The sequence below is a fragment of the Ischnura elegans genome, chromosome 1 (genome assembly GCF_921293095.1).
Source record: "Ischnura elegans chromosome 1, ioIscEleg1.1, whole genome shotgun sequence".
Classification (NCBI taxonomy): Eukaryota; Metazoa; Arthropoda; class Insecta; order Odonata; family Coenagrionidae; genus Ischnura; species Ischnura elegans.
This window is the reverse complement of record NC_060246.1, coordinates 77,546,942-77,573,792: the sequence shown is the minus strand read 5'-3', so window position 1 is coordinate 77,573,792 and position 26,851 is coordinate 77,546,942. Positions and strand designations below refer to the sequence as shown.

At 37.4% G+C, this 26,851-nt stretch overlaps 1 protein-coding gene across 1 annotated transcript in view; it reads left to right on the top strand.

Annotated features, from left to right (window-relative positions):
- The window catches only part of LOC124154843 (pneumococcal serine-rich repeat protein), a 353,437-nt gene that overhangs the window by 83,970 nt on the left and 242,616 nt on the right, over positions 1-26,851 (top strand). Inside the window, exons 6-9 of the mRNA XM_046528677.1 lie at positions 758-885; positions 2,724-2,859; positions 13,194-13,372; positions 16,701-16,812. Coding sequence (XP_046384633.1) covers positions 758-885; positions 2,724-2,859; positions 13,194-13,372; positions 16,701-16,812 — 555 coding nt within the window. The remainder of the gene's footprint in view (positions 1-757; positions 886-2,723; positions 2,860-13,193; positions 13,373-16,700; positions 16,813-26,851) is intronic.

Genomic DNA, 26,851 nt, shown 5'->3' with positions numbered 1-26,851 from the left:
GTTATAAGGGAATGAATTGCATATATTTCTCTCTGCAAAATATTCCTATAAATAATTTATTGCGGGGAGTGGTACTCTATGGAGTTATACAGGGGATTATTCAAAGCTGGGGTCTATTATATCATAAGCAAAGACGAATGAACCAGTTGTATCTATCATTTCACCGATCGCAATGTTGAGAAAGGCATCAAAACTTCCAAAATTAAAATGTATTGCCTTCAGTTATTATCCCAAGAAAACTTTGTCATTTATTTAATCGAAAAATACTGAAAACTGCGTTTCCTTAAAATTTCCTAATTTTAAAATTTTTATTTACTCGCTGCATGTTTGGTAGTTGAGTTGCTAGCTGAAAAGATGATAAGATTCAGCAAGTGCATTTAAAATTGGAGATGGTTTTTTGGCGGTACTTCAGTGATGACTTTGGCGACAACATACTCCTTTTCGTAAGTGAAAACGCAGAATGCAAAACGAAGCATGACTATTTTCGGTAACTGCGTATTGATGGAGAAATGCGCATGTAACGAAATCAGAAATAGTGTGTAGCTGCGTCTTATATAATTCGTCAAAACCGTTGAGGGAATTAATAAAAGGGAAGCTTAAATATATTTGATTTCATCGTAAGTGCTCGACTTTAACGTTTTTATAATTATTAATTCATCTTACACTCCACACTCCGTTATCACGATAGTGTTTAGATGTATTCTGTGTTTGAATTTTTCTCGTTCCTCCCGCTAAAGTCGAGTGAGTTCTCTTCCAGGCCACCGAGCAGGGGCGTCGCTACGAGTCGCTGTCTGCACAGTGCCGCTCCGTGGCGGGTACCACAGATCTTGCGAACTTCGCACGCTCCGTCCCAGTTATGCCGCATCACCATCACCCTCTACCCAGGTAAATATAAAAGTAAAAAAATCATGTATGGCGCAAGTTTTTGCCGCTTAAATTACTTTTACGCGATCTAATTAATTTCATATCTTGCTATATTCTCATTTTTGTGTCAAAAGAGATCATGCTGTCAATCTTGTGGTTAATAGAGATGCATAGTGAAACTAATTATTTAAGAAATGTCAATAGAATTCAACTTTATGCTTAAATATTGCGAAAGTCTTTTATTATTTCCCCTTACTAAATTATTTCTCTCTAAAAGTCATACATTATTATAAATTCTTTATAGTTTCTTTCGATACACTGATTAAATGGTACCAATTGGATGTAGTTGAATAATCTTTGTGCTCCATTTTAGGATTGAATGTTTCGTCTATCTCACAATGAAAAGTATGTTTGCATAAATTTAAGATTTTTCAATTACATTATTGTGAAATAGTTCCCAGAATATTCGTGGAAACAACAAATATTGTTCTTCGAAAGTATTTTTAATTATTTATCAATGTGACTGGAGATCTCAGTTTTCCCCATTTTTTAAAATCTGCAAAGTCTCATCACAAATGGTGTGAATGATTTAATTGAGACGGAAATTAATTAATCGGATAAATTGAAGATAGGTAAAATAAAACCTCACCCTTTCATGGGAAGCCCCAGGGTGGCGAACCCTCATCATAAGTCACTGCCATAATTCGAGGTAACTCCTCTTTGTTATGCCTTCGAAAACTTTTCAAACGAAAGTTGTCCTATTTGGCTAACTTTCTCTTCTGCCATTAAGTTATTATTGTAAGGAGAAATCGACGTTGTTATTCGGTTACAAAATATTTTTAGCTTGAGATTTTATTTTATTCGATACACAGTACGTATTTTTTCAATTTTTTTCACTTACATGCATTATGTAGCTAACTCTTGTGTATAAACAAAAATCTCTCTTCTTAAATAATTAATCATTTGCCAGCCTCGCTGGCGGCGGGGTAAATTTCTTGTCTGCCAATCAAGAGGACGCGGGATCGAGTCCTGCCTGGGGAGATTGCTCCTATCCTATGGTTTTTCGTGAACTGTTGAGGTTAAATTATTGAACATCTCAAAGTAATATTGCCGATATGTGTTGTATTAGATGGTATGGAAATAAATAGAAAATAAAATGAAAGTAACAGTTCACGGCCCAATTGTTCCAAGAATTTGGTTTCCTTATTTTAAGATTTACATAATTGGAATACTTATAGAGACCCACTATTTAAAAACTGAAAATTGATTTTCCTTTGACGAAAGACAAAAAGTCAATATAGGCTGCAGTGATTTTATATGGTTATGTAAGATTGAAGGAAATCTCTTCTAGTCTCATTTTTATTCTCGGGGGGGAACTAAGATAAACTGAGGAGGTATGTTTGCGGGCCTTTTTTCCAACAAATTGGTCGAGTAGACTTGGAAAATATTCACATAGCATTTTCTTTATTATTTGGCCAGTGTTTGACAATATTCACTGACTGAGGACTTCGTTCACCATGTTGCTCATTCATCGTGAGTAAATTGAGTACATGCACATTACCGGTACTCCGTTTCACCTATGATTAAAATGTGTCATATTCGCGTATTGTGCGATTGTAAAATAATTGGCTTGGAATCACCCGGTTCACCATTTTGTATATATCTTATATTATTATCTCTCTCTATGCCTTAGGTGATAATATACTAATTTTTGTGTCGTAATTATTGGTAGCGAGGAAATATTTAATACAAAATTTCTATTTTTAAATGAAATGGGAATTAGGATAGTTTATTTTAATTAAAATAAAATCTATTACGTACCGTATGATTTTGGAGTTTAAAACGTGCGCCCTTTGCAGGCCGAAGGCGTTCCATCCGCCTCAGCCGTCGACGGGGCAATCGTCCTCGCCGCCATCTCCCGGCGGCGGCGGCAACCTCGACATGGGAGGCTTTGACGGAGACGCCAACACGCTGGGGGTGATGGGATCTGGAAATGTGAGTACAACAACCCTCTCCTCCCTCCCAATGGCACGCTTCCCTTAGAAACAGTGTCGCAGCGGAGAGCGAGAGTGGGTCGCTGGGTCAACGGACGGGGGTGCATCCGAGGGCGATCCCACTTTGGAAGGATAGGAGGGAAAGACGAAGAAAGAATGACTCCGAGGGTTGCACTCATTTCATTCTTTAAGGGGACGCAGAACTACCACTCGACCGGTTGATATTAGTTTTCGTTTTTCGTTAGCGACTAATCACTTGTCCTAAACTTACTCAATTCGAAACTCTCATTTGCAAAAATAGTAGAACTTACCCAACTTTTGCCTGTACCTCAAATTAGGACACTGAGAAGGGAGATGGGATAATTACGAGCACTAATTGATTGATGAGTACTGGGTTATACGTTGCGGTGGGGAGAAAAGTCAATAATAATAATAAAATGCCTTTATTCGGGCGAGGTTGAGACTAAGAAGTCCCCTCTTCCACCTAACTCCACGATAGCGTCAATGCAAACATATTAAAAAATAATAGACAAACGTTTACAATACAAAGGTTATACCAATATACAATATTTGTGAAATGTCAAAAACATGAACAACTGTATGTGAAAATTTTGTGGAAAAAAGATTTCTGTTTGTGGGAAAAAACATGAGGATAAGGGTGTAGTATCCTACAGCAAAAAAAACCCACTGCAAGAAAACGCCCAAACAATGGGGTAGCTATGGTGTGGATAGGGAAGCTGCGTGAAATAGTGGTGAGTACAGGGCCGGTAAGTGATAGGACTTGAGGTAACCTTTTAATGGTTCAACTATACATGCCAACTATCAACTTTAAAGAGGAACAAATAAATGGTATGTTTACACAGATCGATGAAATATTCGGGAAATCGCGCATGAGAAAAATCTAGCGTCGATGGGGGATTAATTCTTCTGTCGGCGAAGAAACGGATGGGAACGAAATAGATGGATTTGGATTGGGAATGAGAAGAAAACTTCCGGGATGAGAAATCAGTGGAATTTTGCGTGAGGAATAAATTATTCATCGTAAAAACATCCTTAGAACACCATGAGTACACTGGGGAGAATTCAGGGGATCCGGAAAGATACCAGTTAAGAATAACTGGGGCACTGGAAAAATACTGGGCTAAATTTTCCAATTATGATACAAAAGTAAATTTTTGGCGGACATTGAATCTACTCCCTGAAAAGTTCAGGATGATACAATAATGTAATGTCAAAAATATCATTTCAGACCTAGGTTTATTATTCTTTCTTAATTTTAAAACCATTTACCAATTGTGCGAGCCCTATGACACTGCAATACATCGCGTCGATTATTACATGCATAAAAATAAGAATGGATAATTAATGATAAATAGTTAAATAAAATGAAGTTATTTGAAGTATGACGCTGTTACTGAAGTGGAAGGTTGATTCAGTATCCAGCGCGCACGATAATGTGAAGAGATAATAGCGAGCATAAATGCTATTATATTGGATAGAAATACCATAACTTAAGTGATTGCTGTTTTGTAACAGTGAATGTACATTTGAATTGAAATATTCATTAGTGTTTCATCATTTTTATCTCATGCTATAATAACCTTTGGGGCTTCTTTACGACGAAATGATCTCAATGGTCTATGCAATTCAATTCAATATTCATACCATGAACTCTATTTTATTTTAGAATTTTAAATATCGGTGTCTAAGTTTTTTAGAAGATTATGATATTGGCAAGCTATAAGTCGCTTTGTATTCTGACGTTTACGCAATCGTTATGAAGGAAATAATCACAAATTTCCCTAGTATTTTACACCCATTATTTCCATGATGGCCGTACCCGATAAAGACATCAAAACTTACGATATTTAAATGTATTTGCAACCGGACTTTATCCCGAGGAAAATTTATTCATGCTATTGAATCGAAAAAACCATTTATTGCGTTTCCTAAAATCATTGGTCTGCACATTATAACGTCAGATTAAAAAAAAGTGCATTTGTTTGGTATTTGATTTATTTATCAGGAAGAAATTGTAGTTTAACTGAGTGTATGTAGGTGAGGTGTGAGAGAGTGTGCTTTATACTTCGTTCCACTGATGAATAAAGTCCATCGTGTGGCGGAAACCTAATGCTTTACGTTAGGGAACAATTTTTCTGAGAAACTGAGTATGGTTAGTTTCGGTGAGCTTCCTGTGGTCAAATACATATCCAATGAGGGCAAGGACAGGGCGTGCTTTCTTGTGTCCGATACCATTTTCTATTCTCGTAAAATTAGTAAAATAAATGTGGAAGGTATAGACGGAACGAAAATTTTCGCTGTACAAAAAATTTTTATTTTTGCTTTTTTCGTTGAAATAACTATTGGTTTATATAAAGAGTACATTTGAAAACAGAAAATGACGTTTTCTGTTAAAAAATTCCATTTTATCACATATTGAAGGGATGATCCCGCCTTAATGCCGAAGAAAATGTCTATTTTGGATTGAAATAAAAATTACATCTCAAGGAATAAATTGATAACTATGATCGGGAGAAAAAGTTCTGTTAAGATTATACATATAAGTTTTATCTGCTATCATAAGAGACAAAGATAACAATAAGCGATAGAAATAAAATCTACTCCAATGCCAATATTTTTTTGTGAGATTATAACTTAGCACTCTTTTTTAAAGTTTGAAATATTTCTACTGGAATAAAGTGTCGAAAAAGATCTATTATATTCTTCGTACGCATTTTAACAATGGCGTTAGTTTTGAACGGGTCGAAAAAATAGTACACGCGATCTGTTGAGAGGGAGTGATGCGTCCTCTTAAGTTTTTTTTGTGTACCGTGATTTGATTTTTTATCTCCTTCAAAAACTACAAAGTATGACTTGTTTTCGCCATTAGTGCGTGTAAGAAGTTTTCACTTGAAAAACTATGATACATTTAAAATTCAATCTTATTTTATTCCATAAATTGAGGAATTTACTCTGTAGTTTTTGATTCACAAATCCAGAAATTTACAATGTAATGTTTACTCTATCGTGTCACCATTCCACATAGTGTCACGCAAACCATTGATTTTATTAAAAATGTCTTTTGAGAAAATGGGAAAAATCTGCTGAAGTAAAATTTCAAATACAAGTTATACAACTGCAACTGCAATCGAGAAAACACCTTTATTGAGGAGCAAAGATTCTGCTTTTCGGAACGTTACGCCAAACATAACAAACGAACAAACGTAGCTCAAAAACCTCCCCAGGCTTTGAATGGTTGCGTCGTTTGCGGTCCGATCCGATTTTCCCGCCCGAAACCCTGTCCGCTGCGCCACGGCCCTTGGTTCTTTCTTCTTTTCAGGGGTCACGGTGCTGCTGCTGCTGCCCGCCGCAACTTATCGATTGTCTTCCCCTCATCTCCTTCCCTGTCGCGCAATGCGTTCGCCCAAAACAACACCACCTGTGAGACGCTGGATGTGCGGTTGACGCGAAAATATTCCTCAGACACTGCCTTGTCGCTAATGCACCCCGCTCCTGACATAGTTTCGGGAAAAACTCTCTTTACCTAATGTTCAGGCTTGGAAAACCCATCAGTTTCCATGGGCGCTCAACTTCTTTCCCTGTATTTTGACTCTCCAGTCTGTGTGTTTCTTGTTAAGCAGCCACACGAACAAAGATGATCCTAGCATCGATGGCCATGGTAGAAATATTAACTGGATCGGTAAAAGAACCTTGAGCCTTCAACTATTCGGTAAACTGAGAAGAGTCCGAGAATTCTCATTCCTACGCTTACCAGGATTAAACCGGTACCATGGAATTCAAGGTTTACCTGTGTTAAGAATTTACATTTTAGATACGAATACTTTAAGCTGAAGTTCAATTAGCAGCTTCAATTTCCTAAATACAAGCCTGGTTTCATAAGTATTTCAGAAATACCCTGCTGATTTAAAGTAATCATATTAGAGATTTTCTTCAATATTTTGGACAAATTTTCTTGTGTTTTAGTAAGCCATCAAAAACCTCCCTATACGTAAAAAACGACGAAAACGCTTGTCTCACCGTCGTCATCTTGGATCATCATGCTATGGCGTAATATTCCGGGCAGCAGAAGCTTAACTCCTCAGTAAAGGTTTTTTTTTCAATTGTAGTGGCATAAATTGGGATTTGAAGTTTTATTTCAGCAGATTATTCCTGTTCTCTCATAAATACATTTCAATCTATTAAAAAAATTCGGCATGATAGCTCCTGACAATGACAAAAATAATTTGCCTTAATTTGGTTAATAGTTAGGTTTTTTGATTACTTAGAGTAGCAGGTCCATAGGTTAACCCATGAAACAACCCCATTTTACCTTTATCTTTACTTAGCTATGCCTTTCTTGTGTACTATAAATGCTAATTTACCCCTGTATTTCTCTATCAATGAATTTTTACATAATATTTCCAGGCTAATCTAGAACAAGTTATCCTCCGTATCACTATAAAGATGTGAGATACATATATAATATGGCGAAGAAAGTAGGGAAAAAAATTTAGCCTCGACAATTTACCACCATACTGTAAGGAAAAACTGTTTACTTAGAATTGAAGGAAGCCCACATAGATTAACACACAATGGAAAGCGCCATAGGAGAAATGTCACACCTGCGGAAGAATAAGCAGCGTAAAAACATGATTCACTGGTCCTTTTATGCAAAAGGAAACTTTTAGTTTCTGTTGCTGAAAAAAGTTTGTGCCGTGTGCGCTTAAAAGGGATTCTTTGTGTTGCCTGAGAGCTCGGTTCGGGGAAGCTTCTTTGTTCAGGTGTCGCACTAGATGCAAGTTTTAACGGAATGGAGCTTCGCACGGGCCGTGCTCTTCGCGCTACGTGATGTACTCGATAAGCATTTGGACCCTGTATTACCTAGCCACGCGAAGAAGAGGGCGATAAAAATAAGGCTAAGGAATACCTTCTTAACTCTGTCTCAATGAAGTGATAGTTTTCATTATTTTTGTATCCACCTGAACATGTATTCTGCTGGTCCCTCTAATAGCTTTCTCATCCTTCACTCACATTCTCTCTCTATTCAATTCCAACGACCAAAATACAGCATTTCGGGAGTTGGTATCATTTTTCATAGAAAGAGCCACAGTCAGTATGTGGTACGTCCAATCTACGGAATTCAAGTCACAGGCTAATGTAGTTCGTGGAGGGAATTGCTCCCTGGTTTACTTAATGTAGAAGAATGCATAGTGTACACGTTGGGTACGAAGATAAATGTTTCGAAGGACCAGGCGGAACACGATCATTGGAAATGCAATACTTCAGTTTGATGATATATGACAAAAAAGAACTCTGCAGTTCAACCGTTCTACATGCCGACCAAAAGCTGAATGCATACCCACGGCACCGGAACACGTGGGGTAGTTCCACAATTTGACTTATTTAGTCAACTAAAAGAATAATGAAAATGAAATTGGTGGTATTCAAAAATGATGACAAAGACTTCAAACACATAGGAATTTGGATTAGGAATGCGTGAAATTCATAATTAATCGCTTTAAGTTTGGCAATTTTTAATTGAATTTTAAATTGTTATTTTTGAGGTTTCATTCGTGCCTATGCTACATCGCATTTCAATAGTGGCACATAGGTATTAATCACTACATATATTTAAGTGTAACTCTTTTTAGTTTTTTTATGGCTACAACGACGAGTGTACCTGCATACTTTCGTGTTTTACATGGTTCGATTTTCGGAAAATTAGTTTGGCCTCAGCAGAATATGTACGGATAGTAATGTGAAAATTAGCAAATTTTTTAGCTGCCTTCTCTAAAAAAAAAAAAGAAAAATTATTAAATATGTTTTCAAGACAGAGAAATAATGGCGTAAACGAAAAATGGTGAAATAGGAGGACAGACGTGAGTGAATAGTGTAAATTACTATTTGGGACATTTATAAGTATCGATACTCTAGGATTTGGTTTTCATTATGTTATTAAGATACTAACTCGTGGTGGTATTAAATAACTCTCGACACATGGGAAGCGTAATATTTCGAATTAATTTGGACAATAGTTTCGTTAGACCTGTTAACCTCTACATTTTTATGTCTTTCTTGGTAGAGCGCGAAAAATTAAACTCATTTTTTTATTATTATGTCAGTTTAAGATGGCCTTAGATGACAAATACAAGCCTTTTCTAGTTCATGCATGTTATTTCTCAAGGTTTAGCATTTCCCAGGACATGAAAGCACCGGGGGCGTATCTACTTCCTGCCTACTATCGACGCAAAAAAAGGTAGAACGCTGAACTTCAAGCATTTGGAAGGAATTCTGCCGAAACTCGATAGGGTCGTGTTATTCATTGTTCTACTCATCGTTTATTCAACTACAACAATAAATCATTTAAATTGTGTAAAAGTAAGCGTTTAGCATCCATAGTCGAAATAGTGAAGAAGAGCACGCGAAAAACTATGAAAACGGCGAAACGGTCATCTTCTTCATCTCTTCACGGGCAAAATACTTGATAATATCCGCGACCTGGTCGCGCCGAAGGCGCGATTTCATGCTGTACCGGTGAGCCTTGGCTCACCCCAACCAGCCTGTTAACAATGAGTTAATTAAAAAATGGCGCGCGTGTACTGTTGTGGGTGTATTGTGTTGTCTGTGAAATAGAAACTTATAACTAATATTTACAAAAGGAAAATTGGCTTTTTGGTGGCCATTACATTGGTAACAATCAATGTTAATACATTATAAATATTTATTTTTTTGGTTAATTATTATTATATATTATTTATTTTTTTATATTAATTTTTTATCACAAATATTTATTATTTTTTTACCCATTCTTTTTCATCTTTTTAAAAGTATTTTTATTTTTCTTATCTTTGCTACATAGCATTGGCAAAAAAATTTTCATTTTTTTATTAAATCTTTTATTCAAACAAATAAATACCTTTGAAAATTGAATTTATGAATATGGAAACCTAAGATTAGAAGGAGGTTAAGACATAGTAAAGACTCATAGAAGAGTAACTTGATGAGGCAGTGTATGTGTTATTGGAATATGAGGATCATAATAATCGAATTTTAATTTTATTGATTGAACGACACATTTGCATGACAAAAAGCTTTTTAAGATTAAATTTAACGCATTTTTTCATTTTTTAAATGGCGGATAGGTAGATTTCAATTTCCTAGGTGTTGAAAAAAATGACGTTTGCTGTGTGTAAAACAATTTTTGTAAACTTTTCATGCAAGGAAATGTTTGTATGGTTTCTCTTACTCAAAATAAACTAAAAAAAAAATGCCCAGCGGCAATGCACTCCACCTAAATGTCGATTTTGTCTTCTTGATTTACTTTGAGTAACAGGAGCAATAATAAAATTTCCTTATTTGAACACTGATTAAGTTTTATTTACTAATTAAAAATGAGAATACTGTAATAATGTAATTTTCTACGACTCTGACAGTGAAACATTATTTTTTACCTACTACATAGTTTTTCTCGTGTTTTTCTTCTCTCTTTTGACCGTATAAGGTAGTTTACGTAGAAGCAATTCTTAATTATTTATTGTTGAAATCAAATAAAAAATGAGTAAAAAGATAAAAGACGCGACCCTATATAGTTCCAAAAGGATTTTATACTATTGCTTAAAGTTCAGAGTTCTACCTTTATTGCGCCGATATAAGTGCTATATGCAGAAGAAGATCCGTAGTGCTGCTATATGCCGAAAGACTATGATACTATCCTAGCTGTTCATCCACTAAGGAAAGAGTTACTGTGTGACTCATAGTTTCTATTTCTTTCTGCCTTTATTTTTCACAAATCTCAGAGGTATTTTTATATATTTTGTTAACTCGTCGACTAAAGCAATAATAGGAGCCTATTTTATGTTTAGTTTAATATTATAACGGAGGGAATTTTCTTTACACTTGAATTAATTTTTTATTAATCAGTTGTAAAAAGATTAAGAAATGACAATATTCATCGTGCTTCAAAGAAGAAATTCTTTCATCATGCACATTTTGTGCACAGTCTTGGGAAAAATAATGAACCGCCGTGGTACGGAGAGAGGTAGAACTTATTCCTCAGAGAGAGTGACAACACGGCGCCCACTTCACTTGTGATGCATTCCCCTAGGGTAATAAACGACCCATCTCGGAACAGCGAATGACTGAGAATGGGATACCTCCAAGCTCCTATTTGCCGACAAATAGTATTGAGAAGGAAACTTTTTAAATTTTCAAATGTAACGAAAATATCCAGTCCGCTGTTCTAGTTTTTTAATAATATTTTTAAATATAATTGTGTAAAAACTAATATAACCACCTTTTTCTTAACTGGTATCGGTAAGCTCCATTAAACTGAGAAGGAAATTGCTTGCAATAAATGAACCAATAATTTTATTCATTGGGCCAGGCGATTGTGGCTGTAACGCCTCAAGATCGTCGTGGCCATTTACACCAGGGGCTAAGTGGTAATCCAAAATCCCCGGCGACGGAGTTTTGTGTAGCCTTTGATTATCACCATTCTAAATCGCAGAGCCATTGGCGTAGCAAAGATTAAGAAAATATAGGCAAAGGAGAACAGCACGCGAAGTGTGTGAAAAATTCACATTCTATGCTTGAACTTCACCCTTAACAATCTAAACAAAACCTTAGATTTAATTATCATTTAACTTCATCTATCCACAATTTCTTAGTTATATATTTTAATTTAACAAGTCTGATTTTTATATCCTCTTAAGGTTAGATTTCACTTAAACAATGAACATGTCATTCTGGTGGTGGTCCCCAACTGTTACCATTCACTTTTATCTTGTGACTGAAGAAGGTAAAATTATGCCGAGGTAGACAAAAGAGGGGCTAAAGACAAGACAAGCATGGAAATAAAACTTCTAGAGTTAAAGATGGAGACGGGTATAGTTGAAAGGCATAGGTGAGGGAATATCAAAACCAAGATAGAGGGAAGGCTGTTGAGTAAGCGTAGGAAGACGAGGAAAGGAACAGGTGTTTTTGTAATGCGTGCGGGTTCTTGCCCTTGGTGTCGGGAAGCGAACAATCACACACAGGTATTTGAAGTTTTTAACCCAAAGTTTATTTCCATTCAAAAACCCAATATCCAAATCAATGCAATGAATATACATAAAGAAATGATGAATTGGTGCGTCCAGAATAGCCGAAAGTTAAGATATTACCAAGTCTCGGGAAGGAGAGGAGCTGCTGGTGATGGCACGGGTGGATAGCGAGGTGCTTAGGTCGCACGGGCCCTACGGCCCGCGCTTCGACTCCAACTGACGGCTACATTGCTGACAGACCAGTGACTGAGTAGAGTTACTGAGTGCGTGAGTCCCTGAGTGCGTCCTGAGAGACAATTGCATCTACACCGTGCCATTATATAGGGAAGTGGAACCAGGATGTTTTCGTCCAAAAGGAAGGGGAAAGGAAGGGGAAGAGGAAGGTTAGGCGTTCTTGAAAGTGAAAAGGTGCAAATCCCGAGGCATAGTTTGTCATAGCTGGCTATTCTGAGGCGTCACACAACAACATATTTATGCATATTTTGGAAATGTAAATCTTCCATTTCCGGATCACTACATTTTAATAGAAGGAAGAAAAGTAAGTCTTGAAGACGGAAATTGACTGTGGGAAGGGTAACGGGAATGAGAGATGGACTAAATGTATTATTTGAAGATACTTTAACTGGTGTAATACCATTATTAGTAAATTATTTGACTGTGTATCTGATAAAGTTCCTTTCTATTCATGTTTTCATTCACGGTATTTTTCCTGCTAAGGAAATTTTACGTAGAGCATTTTACGAATCATTCCAGCCTGTAGTCCAAATCCCAAATTAACTGTCCTCCTCCATTCACAATATGGACAATTTAATTGCATTTTATCAATAAATCCTTCTTTCTTCCTTTCCCTCCTTCGCTTACAGAACATTCTTTCACTTTAGACTTGAGACTTTGAACCAGCCAATAGTATCCATCTTTTTGAAGTCTTCATCCACAGTTTTGGGTAGTTTTGAGAGCACTGTCTTTATCTTTTCATACTTTACTTTTCCTAGCATTTACACTTCTTATTTGTGTAATTTCTCCTACGAAAGTTTCGAGCTGTACTGAGAGGAGTGTATTGAATATCTTTGTACATTTATAAATTTAAACTAGCATTTCGTGATAATATTTGCATAGCAACTCAAAACACAGTTTTAGTTTTTTTAGAGCAGTGTATTGAATATATATTATGTATTGTATAACTTTAAACAAGCATATAGTGCCCGTATTTGTATAGCCTCTCTAAGAACAGTTTCGGGTTGTTCCGAGAGGATTGTATCTTAATTTCGTTTCTTTTCTCTCTCGTTGAGTACAGGACTCATTGGTGCTGCCCCCTCCCCTCAAGAACGAGATCGTGTTGGAGCGGAGCGGGTCTTCATCGGTGGCGCCGCTGCGCAGTCGCTACGACGCTCTGCGCAAGGACGCCTCCGAGTTGGAGACGCAGATCAAGCAGGCGGCCGACGCTCTCGACACGCTCATCAGGATGCAGCAGAGGTGCGCACCCCCCCTCTTAATCACTCCATCCCCTCGTCTACTGAATATTCATCGCCCGGGTGGACAAAAATATATGCATGTGCACAACATTCGTTTATTAGAGCGGGGTTACGTAGTGGATTGAGCACTTGGCTGATGACCAAATTTCCCCCGGGTTCACAACCGAATGAATTCATTGTATAGCAGGTCTGCTATATTCTATAGTTTCATTTATCGCTATCTAATACCTAGTTTTTTTTTACCTTATTGAGGCTTTTCTTCCCCATATCCGTTTCGATCTGACCTAGAGACTTATCCCTTGGTCTTTCTCAGGTGACTTCTACACCAATATGTACCGCCATTACGTTTCGAACGTTTTTCATAACGTGGCTAATACCTAGTTTTTTTTTACCTAATTGAGGCTTTTCTTCCTCACATCCTTTTCGATCTGTCCTAGAAACTTATCCCTTGGTGTTTCTCACGCGACTTTTCTACCAATATGTACCGCCATTATGTTTCGAACGTTTTTCATAACGTGTTTAATTTACTGTGTTCTTCTTTAGCATACGTGTCCTTTCTTCTCCGATCCGATTCTTTTCCCCAATTCTTTCCCTATCCTTCCATTTTACCATCTACAACCTCCTATAGCATCATTTCTGTAGGGTTCTATTCCCTTCTGATAACTTTTTCGGTCGTTCCAAGCGTCTCAACCACAGAGAGCCCCCTCGTGGATAAAACCATCTCCAAAAACAAAATCCTTGAAAGCATGAGGTTGCATAGAGAGAAAAACAGCCCCCCCCCTTTAACCCTGAATGAATGAAATTCACTCGTGTGGGGCTTAGTTAGGGGTGATTTATACCCTTTCATTGCCATATCAACCTTCGGGTTGATTCATTGAATGAATTTGACAAAACTTGTTTTCGCCAATTCAATCGCTACACACAATTGGGTAGTTTCCTTCATCAAAGAAAACGAAAGGCATTGATTGCGATTCTTTACCCACCATTAGTGTATTCATAATATACAAATTATTTGGTTTTAGAAATCCCAGTTTAGACGAATGGCAATGGTCAATTTTATCCTCATTTGAAAAAGGCCTGATTGGCGCCCCTGTGATGCCACTTCACGTGACGTCACAGGGACCTTGTTTCTATTCGAGTAGATAGGAGTTTTACATCGTCTGAGATTACCAATGCATGCATGAGGCACACAGCTCAGGGAAACGTCTCTTAATAATCACCTACGAAAACTGCCTATGGTTGGAAAGTTTCCTTCGTTTGATAAGGTATTAATAATCCTTATTTAAGCCAAGCGCTATCTGCTAGCATCCTGCGTCGTATCAGCGCTCAAAGCCTCGCCCCAAGGTCACCTCACTTGCAGCAGAGGGAACCAGAACGACGTCACATGGCGTTTTCCCAGCATTCATACTTAGCCGTCGCGTTTTCGCACGCTTGAAAATTTTCACTTTTTATTTAATCGCGAAAAATATATGTCGTCATTTAAAAATCTAAGAGCGTAAAATACGTACTCCAGGAGTAATAATCTTTCGATTAAAGCAAAAAAAAATAATAAAACCACCCTATTCATCGAGTATGGACATTGTAGTCATATTATGCGCACAAAAAGGAGACCATTGCAATGAATAACACCTTTTTTGATTAATTTTGAACCATTAGTGTGTATTTGTGGTATTTTTCACATTTATTGCCACATGAAAATTCTGACTATAGCAAATCTAACCGCAGAAGTTCTTTCAGGGCCTCTGCGCTAATTCCTACGCTATCATGTGTTTTCAATTCCGTCCGAGCTGCTAATTGGAATTAGGGAAACTGTGTAGCGTTGGGATTCCCGCAGTGTCTTGAAAAGCTACATGTCTGAGGTTTCATAACTAGCCCAGGGAAATTTTCCTCCATGACGATTGGTTACATCGTTTGAATTTACTGGGATTACAGTCCCGATCTCTCAAATATATGCTGTTGCGATATGCCTTCTGTTGTAACAGAAGTCCTACCTTTCCACCAAACGATGTTCATAGTTTCCGAGTGATGGGTTTGCGGTATTTCTTGTTGTCTACCCAATCGGAATTTGGAAGTTTTAGGTTCATAGCACGTTTGCGTCCAAATTTCTTCCATCTGTTTTTTTTATCTTTAGTGTATGTGACTCAAACTGCAGGGTCCCGCGTGAATGTTGAACTGAAAGTTTCAAAAAACACTTGTTATCCGTTTCTCAAAAGACCCATTTTTGAATCTTGTCGGTTAATGCCATTTCCGCTTGCAGTTAGCGTGATGGTCATTCACTCAAAAATTCTTACCTCGCAAACTCTAATTTACGTTTCATCCAATGATTACATTCGTATACACGAGATATTGTATCAGAAATTACTACAGTGGTGCCACCACTTAACATTTTAAATGAGTTATTTTATAGCCTATGAATTTTGTTTTAATAGTAGGTAAGAAGGCAAAACCTTTATATTATTCTGCCGATAAAAATGGCACCCTCTCTCATAGTAGGTATTATATTAGTTATTTCCTGTATCTGCATTTAATTTCGCTGGAGTTCACTCAACTATATTTTTTTATGGGTATTTCGAGGGAGATAAGTCATATTCCATTACAGAATAGACGTTCACGAAATTGAAGGTAGAATTGGGAAGAGTGAGGCACTCTGTGGAATAAGATATGAATTTTATGAACTTAATCTTCTAAGTGCAATGCATTGCGAGCTACGGTTCATATTTTTTTGTTTTTATTCATCCGTTTAGCTTTTTATGCACCCAGTTTCTTGAGCTTAATACCATGTTTTAAATCCTACCCTTACAGCCGCTATTGTTTCCTAGAGTCAGTTTGCGATTAGTTTTCATAAATAATAATGCGATGAAAAGTTTTTATTTTTTCCCATATAAAGAGATGTATTGGCTTCTAAGTATATTTTTTAGCATATGGCGATGAATAAACATCTCAATACTGTAATCCTTTTGCTTCTATAGGTGCGGACGCATTATACAGGGCCGATGCGATTTTTGGAGAAAATAAACTAAGTTTGAAATCAATTCAAGATAGATGAATCAATAGTTTGAAATCAATTCACTCGGATTTAAATTTCTTTGCTCATAGCTCATAAAATATATTTTTGCTATCACAAAATACTTTCATTACGAATTGTCGTAAATATAATTTTCCATTATTTTCAATATTCTATTTATATTAATAATGAATGCTAATTGTTTGCGTGTGATGCGACTAAAAATACTTTTAGGCGCAGTGACAGTTTTACTTTAGCTAAAAATAGTATTCCCAAGTAAATTAGTTATTACAAACTTCATTAACATTCTTTTCAATCATTTCAGGAGCTTGGAGGCCAGCCTTTTTAACAAGGCCAACGAATTGCAGGAAGACATCAGTTTGAAGAGATTTGATCTACGTGTTGCTCAAATACATCTGGCAGCTGTACGGGCGCAGGTAAGTTTAAGAATATTCATATTATGCTAACATACACGTCGACAAGTATGCTTTTATGAATGGAATGGTTATCTGGAGGTCGTGTATTACGAGTGATCAAGATGTAACACTTTTCAACAGAAAATGAAAATGGTTGAATTTGTCGAGGACGAAAACAAAAGAAATTTTAACAGTGTGTGGAGAATTTATTTAAAAAATGAGGAAATCAAAGAAGAGCAACCGTCTATGGATATTGTGGATTAAAGATAACATTAAATTTTTAAATCTTACTTTTTTAACGTTAAAAACTCATTTCTATACTTGATCACGGTGGATGAGGCCTATTTGTGTAATCAAGGTATTTCGAAGGTTGCCAAGTGACCAAATGGCGTTGTATCATTCCCAAAATAAGATGCTTAAGTTGCATGGGAGGGGTGATAAACTTTTAGCCATGACGAATGTTTTCCTTCTGGACTCTACACTTTAAAAGGCAATGCGTAATAGGGGTGTTAACCTCAAACGAAATTACCCATTTAAGTAGATGCTAACGGTGAGTTTTGGCTAACAATTCACATTGGTGAAAAATTTTCTGCAATAGGTGCATTACATTTTCTTTGGTGCTCCGTTGAAATTTGTGCGTCTTTGAAACGGCCAGTTTCGGCGGGAAGTCAGGCTCGAATGGCTCTGACGTCACACACAGCTACTTCGCTGACTGCACGCTTTCGGTGAACGCCGTTATCCGTGCCGTGCTTGAATTTGTGGATGCCGTGGTGAGAAATGCCTTCGGATTGTGGCTTTGTGAGGGCTAATTCTACTACCCCACCTAAAATGAGTGCTCTGATGCTCATTTTTATCATGAATAAGAAGAGGTCAAGACAAGAAAAAAATCTAAATACGCAGTAATGACATTTTTAGCGCTCCGGAAATTCAAGGAGTCAAGCAGGCAAGTTAGGAGTCAATGCATATTAATTATTATAGCACTGTTAAATATGTTAATCGTACTTATGAGTATATTTTCCATCAAATATTTAATTTTGTTACGATTTACTCAGCCCTGGCTTCCATTTTTATTCGAATTATCCCCTAGTAAACGCTGAAATGGTTCTCGAGGGGTACATTTCATATTATATCACAAATCCCTGTCACGCAATGCTCGTTTTTTAGTTTTAAAGGCTTTTGATAATTTATAGCCTATAAAAACTTAGGTGACATAAGGAAACTATTATCATAAAATAATCACTTTTGTTCGTCGCAGATTTGTCTGAATCATGATATGGAATGGCGAATTATTGTCAATATTAATTCTTGTGAATGTTACTGTAAGGCCCCTTGCACACGCACCGATTTTGGACGGCCGGTAAAATACCGACCGATATTTTACCGGTGAAGCACTACTTGCACACACGCCGGATTTTCACAGGTCAAAAGATAAGTTGTTTGCTTGTTTAGCTGGCGCAGGGGATCCGCAGTGGCATTGGCCGGTAGCTAACAGACTTGTTACCATTGCCGGTGCGCGGTCGGTCAGTGTGCAAGCTCCCATGCCCTTCCATTGTTCACTATTGGAATGTTGCCGGCCGTCCAAAATCGGGGTGCGCTATGGGTCTATTATTATGGGCCTAATAAGGGTTGAAAACTATCTCAGCGCTGCCAGAAAAGAATACGGCGATTCAGTAGTTTGCTATATCTAACTTAAAAGAGAATAATATATACACTATGAAAGGAAGAGTTTGTCCTGAGCACAAAATCAGAAGAAACCACAGGAAAAATAATTTTTGTCACTTATTCTTCCGCCATACCCAGGGGAAACAAAATTTACAAATTCATTTGGTTCACAAAGTACTAAATACTTGATGGCATTACATTTTTTATACTCACTCCATGTCAAAGCTTGATATATTGGATCAGAGGGCTTTTGAATTTGAATTTCAAAACATTCAATTATATACTGTACATTGCTGTAATTGGCTTGAAAAGACAAAGGTAGATCAAGTTTGTTATGCTTCGGAAAGAATATTAAATTTTTTAAGCAATGTGAAATAAAGAGGTAAAGTTGCGTGGATAGTAGAAAAACTCTTGTCTTACTGATTTGTAATTGGTCTCCTAATCTCTCCAAGATGTCATTTAATTGAATTTTGATGATGGTGATGAAAATGTCTCTAGTGGCAATCTTAAATATTCCAGAGGGCAAATCAATGACGTACATTGGATCATTAGGTATTCCTAAGTACCTCTAGGGGTAGCTTCATTATTAAGTCAGTTATATTACTGTTTTCACCAACTCCAAAACTCTCGGCTGAGAATGTGCTCGAGAATATTTCATCAATAAACATTATGTTTGGTTACTGTGTGTCAATCTTTGGTGTATTAAAAATCTAAGACTATATTAGCATCAATTAACTTCGGTGATCATTGAATAGTAGCATAAACATTGTTCTTAATCTTTCGTAAATTATTTCCATTCAAATAACTTAAATTAAAATTGTTTTCGTCCGTTCGACTTATTTGGGAAGACCGCAAGTAAAACAATATCACGTTAACTGACGTTGTGATGCTGGCATCTAGTATAAATTTAACACTAACATTAAAAGAATCTTCACAGCAATAATAAGTTGTCTTGCCGTTGATATTTTTGGTCATATAGCATTGCTGCAGTTAACCATTTCCTTCGCACACGAGAATTAAGAGGCACATTAATAAAACGTTTTCCCGGATTTCTTATTGTGGTAGGATTACAAAGCGGTAGAAAGCAATATATATATACGCCTTCTTCCTAATTTCCTCCATTTTCACCCTCGTTGTTTCTTCTCTGACGCTGGATCACAGGTTTTTCAACCGGGTTGACGGCTTCCGCGAGAAGTTCGCTGTGTGTGACGTCAGCATGCCTTCGGCAACCTTCGTGCGCTTTCGGAGCGTTTGAGCCGGCCCTCGGATTCCACACTTTTCGCCTAGCCTTTTTAGGATTAAATTTTTGATTATAAAAGCGCTGAAACTGTCGCCGGTATCCCCTCGGTGTGTACTTTCATTTAAGACAGTAAAAAAAAATTGGTGAACAACCCTATTGCGTGCTTAATTTGTTTTGTCTTTTACGCCTGTATTTTGTTTTCCCGCAACCAGCTAACCACGTCCGTGTTTGCAATGCCTATATTCACGGCGTCGCTTGGGATATCTGTTTAATGAACATATTTTCGGCTGTAAGGAAGGAGGATCAAAGCAGATAGGAGAGATGCTTCCAAATGACCCTATTTCCCTTATTTCCTTCTCTATTTTTGAAATCCCTCATGAGCACATTTCAGGTCGATAAATTTCTACGATTCTTCGCTCATGAATTATTTAAAGCTCTTCAACCTTCCTTGTAGATAGATGACGTTATTCCCATCCCTGATTATTTTTCCACTCCGTTTTTTGGCTCTAAACTTGAACTAATATGTCATTTTTCGGAGGAGCATAAGCATTGAATCATGTGGATGCAAGCTTACAGGTTTGGATATGGATGTTAAGCGTTCGCTTGGACTAATTTATTTTCGTTTTTTAGAGAGAAGTGAAGAGGAAAAGAATTGAAGGAAACCCTCCAATTACCATGAGCATTATTTTTACTAAGAGAGTCGGTTAAAAAAAGAATGTCATTAGGAAGGGATCGGATTGGTTTAGTGGCTAGAGTGTTGGCTTTTACCCGTGGACCCGGGTTCAAAACCAGGCAGTGACCGTGATTTTTCGTAGAATACTCAGTTCCTACTTGACTGCTTGGTGGAGGGCACTTGAAGTACAGCACTCCGTCCGTTGGGTCGGAAGTTAAACCGTGGTCCCCTTGGCACTTATAGTTAACAGAAGGCTTACTCTGCACTCTTCCTTACCTACCCTTTTCTCTTGGCGCAAATGACCTAAGACGTCGTCCGCTTCCTCCCATTAGCATTTGAGGAAGCTATGCTAAGTGGGGAGAGGCAGTAATTGAAGGAGGTACGGAGGAGAAAAAATGAATTATTGGAAGGCAGAATGAGGGAGAGTGGATACCGAACACCATGAGCGAGGGAAAAGTGATATATGGGGACTAGAAAAAAACCCAGAAGACCTCAAGTAAAGCCAACATGGATGGGAAACGAATGGTAATATGTGCAATTTCTCAGATGGTGTTAATAGTTGAAATGGAGATATCTAACTCGTATACATTCTTATCCTTTGGAGTGCCTGTTCTCTTTGGTTATTGTTAGACGCTCTGCCTTTTAATTTAGTATTACAATGAGAGCCATAAAGCATCTGTGCAATTGAATAGTACTCTTCATAATCTCTATATAAGTTTGACACATGCTTCACATTTCTCTTTGTATTGACTAAAAATGTTCACAATTTATAACATGTATTTTCGACTGCATAGGAGAAAGCATAAAACTATTTCTCCAATGATGGCGAAAATACACCGAAGGAATTCTCAAGGGAGCAAAAAGCTGCTAGAGTAGTAGATTGAATAAAAAATATAATACCTTTTCTTTGGATATGAATGGTAAGGTGCATTTAGTAAAAGCAAGCCATCGTAGTAAAAATTGAATGGATAGCGAGTATATTTCCGAGGTTCTTGCACGTGTCGTCTACTTATAGCCAGCAGCTGTTTACATTAGCGACACTTAAGAAGATTCAAACAATGCATTCACTTTGAATACACTTTTTCTTTGGATCATTCTCCATGTGAAAGGTGTGGGAAAAATAATTGCAGCAATGACGCAAGGAAATTTGTAATGTGTGAGCTAGTAAATATTCGGCTTGCAAAGGCATTTTTAAGATGTATCATTGGCTTTCTTGAGTTTTCTTTCGCGTGCTAAGATCCATTTTGAAGTTTTTTATTCTACCTTTAGTACCATTTACTCGGTTTCTCACGAAGATATTTTTATTTATGTTTTTACTATAACGCTGTTTTTTACCAAGAAATGAATAGGTATTACGAGGAGCAATTTTCTATGAACTTTCTATGATAGAAGGGAGTTTATAAAAAAATTGAAAACGAGTAAACAGTCCTATCAAACAAAAATTTCTTTGAGAAGTCGGTGACTTTCCTCGCATAAATAGTTATCTTAGGGCTGAAATCATGTTGATATTTCAATAATGGAACCTCTTTCGGACTAAAAATGCCAACTAAATGGTTGCAAATACGTATTTCTGATTAAAAAATGAACGAAAAAAATGATAAGCAATAACCCCCGGACGGTATTTTTCATTTGACGTAGACAGCCGTATTTTGTGAAAAGAGAGTTGTTTTTTCCTCAGTTCAACACAATGTTTTTGGCCTAGCATATGGCTACCGCTCAATTCATAGAAAGATATTTTTTCTTTTTGTTTGAAATTTGAACAATCCTTATAAAAGTTATAAAAAGTGGACTTGAAAGTGGTCTTTATTAAATCTTTAGGATGACAACCGCAAATTCAAGTAATGTGCGAAATATACACAGGGAGAAAAATTATTTTCCTTTAACGGGATCTGATCTTAGATCTACCTCATTCGTGAGAGAAATCACCGTGGCAAATGAATTTTCACTCACAATTCTTGTCAGTAAAATTATCACGCGTTTTCATATTCCTTCCTTCAAAGAAATAATTTTCCCTTCGGGTTGAAAATGTTCCCATTGTTGCTTTATCGCTCAAGAAGGCCGTTGAGTGGTTCACGAAGGGTGACCCCCATTTGAACGGGAAGTGTGATTTTTCTTTTCGGGTACTTCATCCGGCGTCCGCGGTGAGAGAGAGAGAGATCCCAAGGCTATCCTCGCGGCCAAAGCCAAGGTAATGGCGCACTGCACTCCGCCAAGTACTGAATGCGTCCGCCGGGCGCCGTTGTTCCATCATCCCCCAGCGTGATTTGGCGGATGTCTGGGGGCAAGGAGGGGATGATGCTGAGTGGAGTAATCCGGGGAAGTCACGCGCATAATGCAGCGAGAGGGAGAGAGAGAGAGGAGGTGCATTGAGTTAAAATGGCGGCGCGGCGTGACTGGCGATAAAGGCTATGGTATGGGAAATGTTGGTCCCATGAAAATAGGAGTAGGACAGCCATCCGGTCATTTGACTACGGACCCAAATGTTCCGCAGTGATGCAACCACGTTTTAAGGTTCTTAAGCTCCCGCAAAGGGTCCTTCATTTTTCGTTACCGTTGGATACACAAATAATATGCCGTAATATAAGGAGAGTTCAGTATTGAAATTTTTAAACTATGTCATTAGACAGTTTTAAAATATAGAAAAATACGAAACGTGTCTAAATTATTCTGAGATATGAAAAAGATGAGCAGTATTCAATCGTACTAACGCTTTCTTGTTCTAATCTGGTTCTTTCTGGTCTTTAACGGTGATACAGGATATGCAATTAGTTGGAATATCGGCGCAGCATTACTGGTGATACAATTAGGTCGCGAGGGAAGCTTTGGTCCCTTGATGATAGGAATATGTCAGTCATTGGGCCGTTACACTATGAGCTCAAACCCTCCTCAATAAGCCAGCAACTAGTATGACTGGTACGCGCTCCATCGTGAAAGGAGGGAAGCTATTTCTTTAAAACACTCTCTGCTGCTATTACTATCATCACAATAAAGTAATACTAGTTAAAGTCTTAGAGGGCGAATCATGTAACCGAAACTAATTTTAAGATAACCCGTTATCTGTATGTACCTCTTGACTGCCAGAAAGAATCCTATTGCTTGAAGCAGTAAATACATACTAAATTTAAGAAAATCGAAAAACTTATAGTCTATCATTTTTGAATTTCTTGCAGAGGATGAAGTTGCATCGTTAATTTAAGTGATATTACACTAGGCGTGAATGCGAGAGATCTGAGTTTAATTATCGGCCAGAGTAAATAATTTTTCCTGAGTGCAATTTTCGCACTTCTTGATACAGAAACGTAGGAGTTAATGTCAACAGAGCGCTTGAAATGGGCAGCAGCCAAAAGGTGATGAGAAAATTGGAAACCCAACCCAACAACAGCATCCAATAATTACGGAAATTTGATAAAATTAGCTACGTTAATACTATTTCTACGAGATAAATTCCGAGGCCTTAATTGTGTTCATTCTTATTTAAGCCAGTAGAAATGATATGAAAACAATCGCTATATTTTGAATTACCTATTGATAAACTTTAGGAATCATTACTATGATTTTAGTACGTACGTTTTTTTCGCGAAAATTCGCTTTAGTTCATATTTACACTAAGGTATAAATGCGGAGTTTTTGTGATCACATCTACATCTAAATATTAACCCGCAAGCCGCCTAAAACGGCGTGTAGCAGGGGGTTTTAGGACACCAGCCGTCTACATATAAAAAGGAAAGGCTCAAACAATATTACGAATAGCATTTATTAAATTCTTTTATGGCTCGGGGAAAAACGAATTCCCATCGGAATTTTGAAGTAGATGATAAACTTTAGGAATCATTACTATGGGGGAAAAACGGATTCCCATCGGAATTTGTTTTTCCCCGATGGGAAAAATATCTCTCTCAATTTATCACTTCTGTTGAATCTCTATAATATGATGTTCTCCGTGGCACTCCGAAAATATATCTATTCTCTATTGTTCGAGCTATCTAAGTTCCGAGCACGTGAGTTGCTTTTCAACCGCCCGGTGATCTCTCACATTGTCTCTTACGTTGACGGTGGGTCCATTTTCGTAAAAGAGCCCTGTGGTCGTGGTTCCAGAGTCCGTTGCTGCGCGCCGCTCGTTCTTCGAAGCTCTGCTCTCAAAGTGGGGGAGGGATAATTGGCCGTCTCAATCAGCGTTGACGCTTTCAAATGGGTCTCTCTATCCCCGGGAGTGATCTCGCCCCGTCACATCCACGTCACGGCAGAATCGCCAAATTCACCCTACCAATCAATAACACCCCTGCCATCGACGCCACCTTTCTTTCTCTCCCTCTCTCCGGAACGACGTTTAGGCATTATTCTAAACAAATTGTTCCACTGCCAATGCTATCAACAATTTCACCCTCTTAAATGATGCAACACTTCCGGTCGTATTTCTTCTCTTTCGTTAATTATTTCTAGCTTAACTTGAAATTTTCAATGGATGTAAAATTGACCCTTTTAAACATTTTTACTCTTGTAAAATACAATTATTTTACCTGCTAGAAAATACCCAGTCAGATAATTGTCAAATTTAAAAGTAAAGTTTGAAGAGCGTGTTTTCTATATACTCTGAAAATTTCAGACTTAAAGCTTAAGTTATGAAGCAATAAGAAAAAAAAACGGCTAAGAGGTAGTGATGCGCAATTTAATTCCAACTGATTAAAAAAACGCTAATCTCATGTTTGTCATATTTTGAGTTAAAATTTTTGTATTATGGTGTGTTCTACTATGATTGCTCTAGGAATTTTTTGTTTCAATCTATTTATTACTAACTATTTTAAAGCAACATAAGTTTCGTGGTTCGTAACAGACTGCTGTTAGCCACCTTCAATATAAACTTGGAATAACCTGGGAAAGGAAGAGAAAAAAGGAGTTGAACGCTCCCTCACGAATGAGAGATGAGTTACATAGGAAATAGTGGTCTTAGTGGTTCTCTTTTGATCATTTTTTTAACGGATAGTACATTGGAAAAGTGTCTTTAAGGGAGGAATAAAGTTGTTGCTGGTGAAGTTAGAGAAATGAAACTCCTTCTTTGCATTCTGTAGTCATGCCAAGGAACAGTTATGTTGAAGCGAGGACCTTATACAAAAAAAGAAACCTAAATCACGAGTTAAAGAGAACAAAAAGCATCGCAAACGAAATAATTGTTTATATATATACTGGGAAAAATAAATCAGTTGTGTCAGTAATATCATAAGATATATCCCGTATTTGGGTTGATGTGTGTTCTAGAATTGGAAAATGGAAAATAATTATCTCTCCAATCGATGTATAGGTGAAATCAAGTAATAAATGTTAGTTCCCATATTATCAGTTCCCCATTTGAGATGAGTGCAGCTTTTATGTTGACCTTATAGATATAAGAGTGTGCAGATTAACAATTATATTTCAAGTACCACCAAAGGAGATCGTTGAATTGAAGCAGAACTTATTCCGCATTGAACTCACCTAGCTTTCGGTAGTGGATGTGGAGTAGGAAATTTATTTATTTTTTCTTCGATCAATCATGAATTGACTTACTTATCGGCTTGAGAGCCAAATCAGTTTTACCATACCTTGGGCAAAATCAGATCATCGGACAGTCGAGGACATCTCATGCAATTATCAGCTCTTTTGGCCAACGTTCTTTATACATGGATGTTGGACTGATACCGCAGATGATGAAACTGTGTTTTATTGAAATATTTTTGATGCTTAAGAAATCCTAATTTAAAAATAACTGACCTCGTTGAAGCAAAATGAGGTCATTTAGAAGTTGCACCTAGCGCCTGACTGCACAAGTATTTTAAGGCCATTAAATTGGGCCGTGAGATAGGGACGATTGCGTTGGATGCATTCGAATGATGATATAGGATCGTAATTAACAAAATCAAAAATGGCCAATGAACGGATGTTCCATCTTACTGGTACATTTAATATAAAAATGCAACGATAATTCATTAGCTCATTTTTAACTATGTGGTATTTCATTATAAGGTTTCTTGGTTTGTTAACTTAATAATACCACAATGTTTTTACATAAATCGACCCAACGATATAATTTACTCCTTATGATTATGATTACTCATTTAAACCCGGGTCGCTGTATGTAAAAAAAGTAGTGGTATAAGTAAATCAAGAGACCTTAATTATTGCATTTCCAAGATAACGTTTCATAATAGCTGAATGCCTGTAGCAGGTGGTGATGCATGTTGACGGAGAGCGGACGTCCACTGCGAGAGTATTTGGCTCGCTTCAGCATCGCATTCTGCGCGTGGCCTCCACCCACGGGTAAAAGGATTCCGACTTTGTGCTACGGCCGTCGGGGCCCTCGGCAAGCTGTGACGCAGGGCCTCAAAGCGGATTCCACAGACCGGCTTCCACCCTCCCCCGTGCGTGGGATCCTAGCAGATTCTGGGCCAATTTCACGCATTCTCGGCTCAACTCCGTCATATCTGTCGTCTCTACCTTCGCGCATCCTTTTA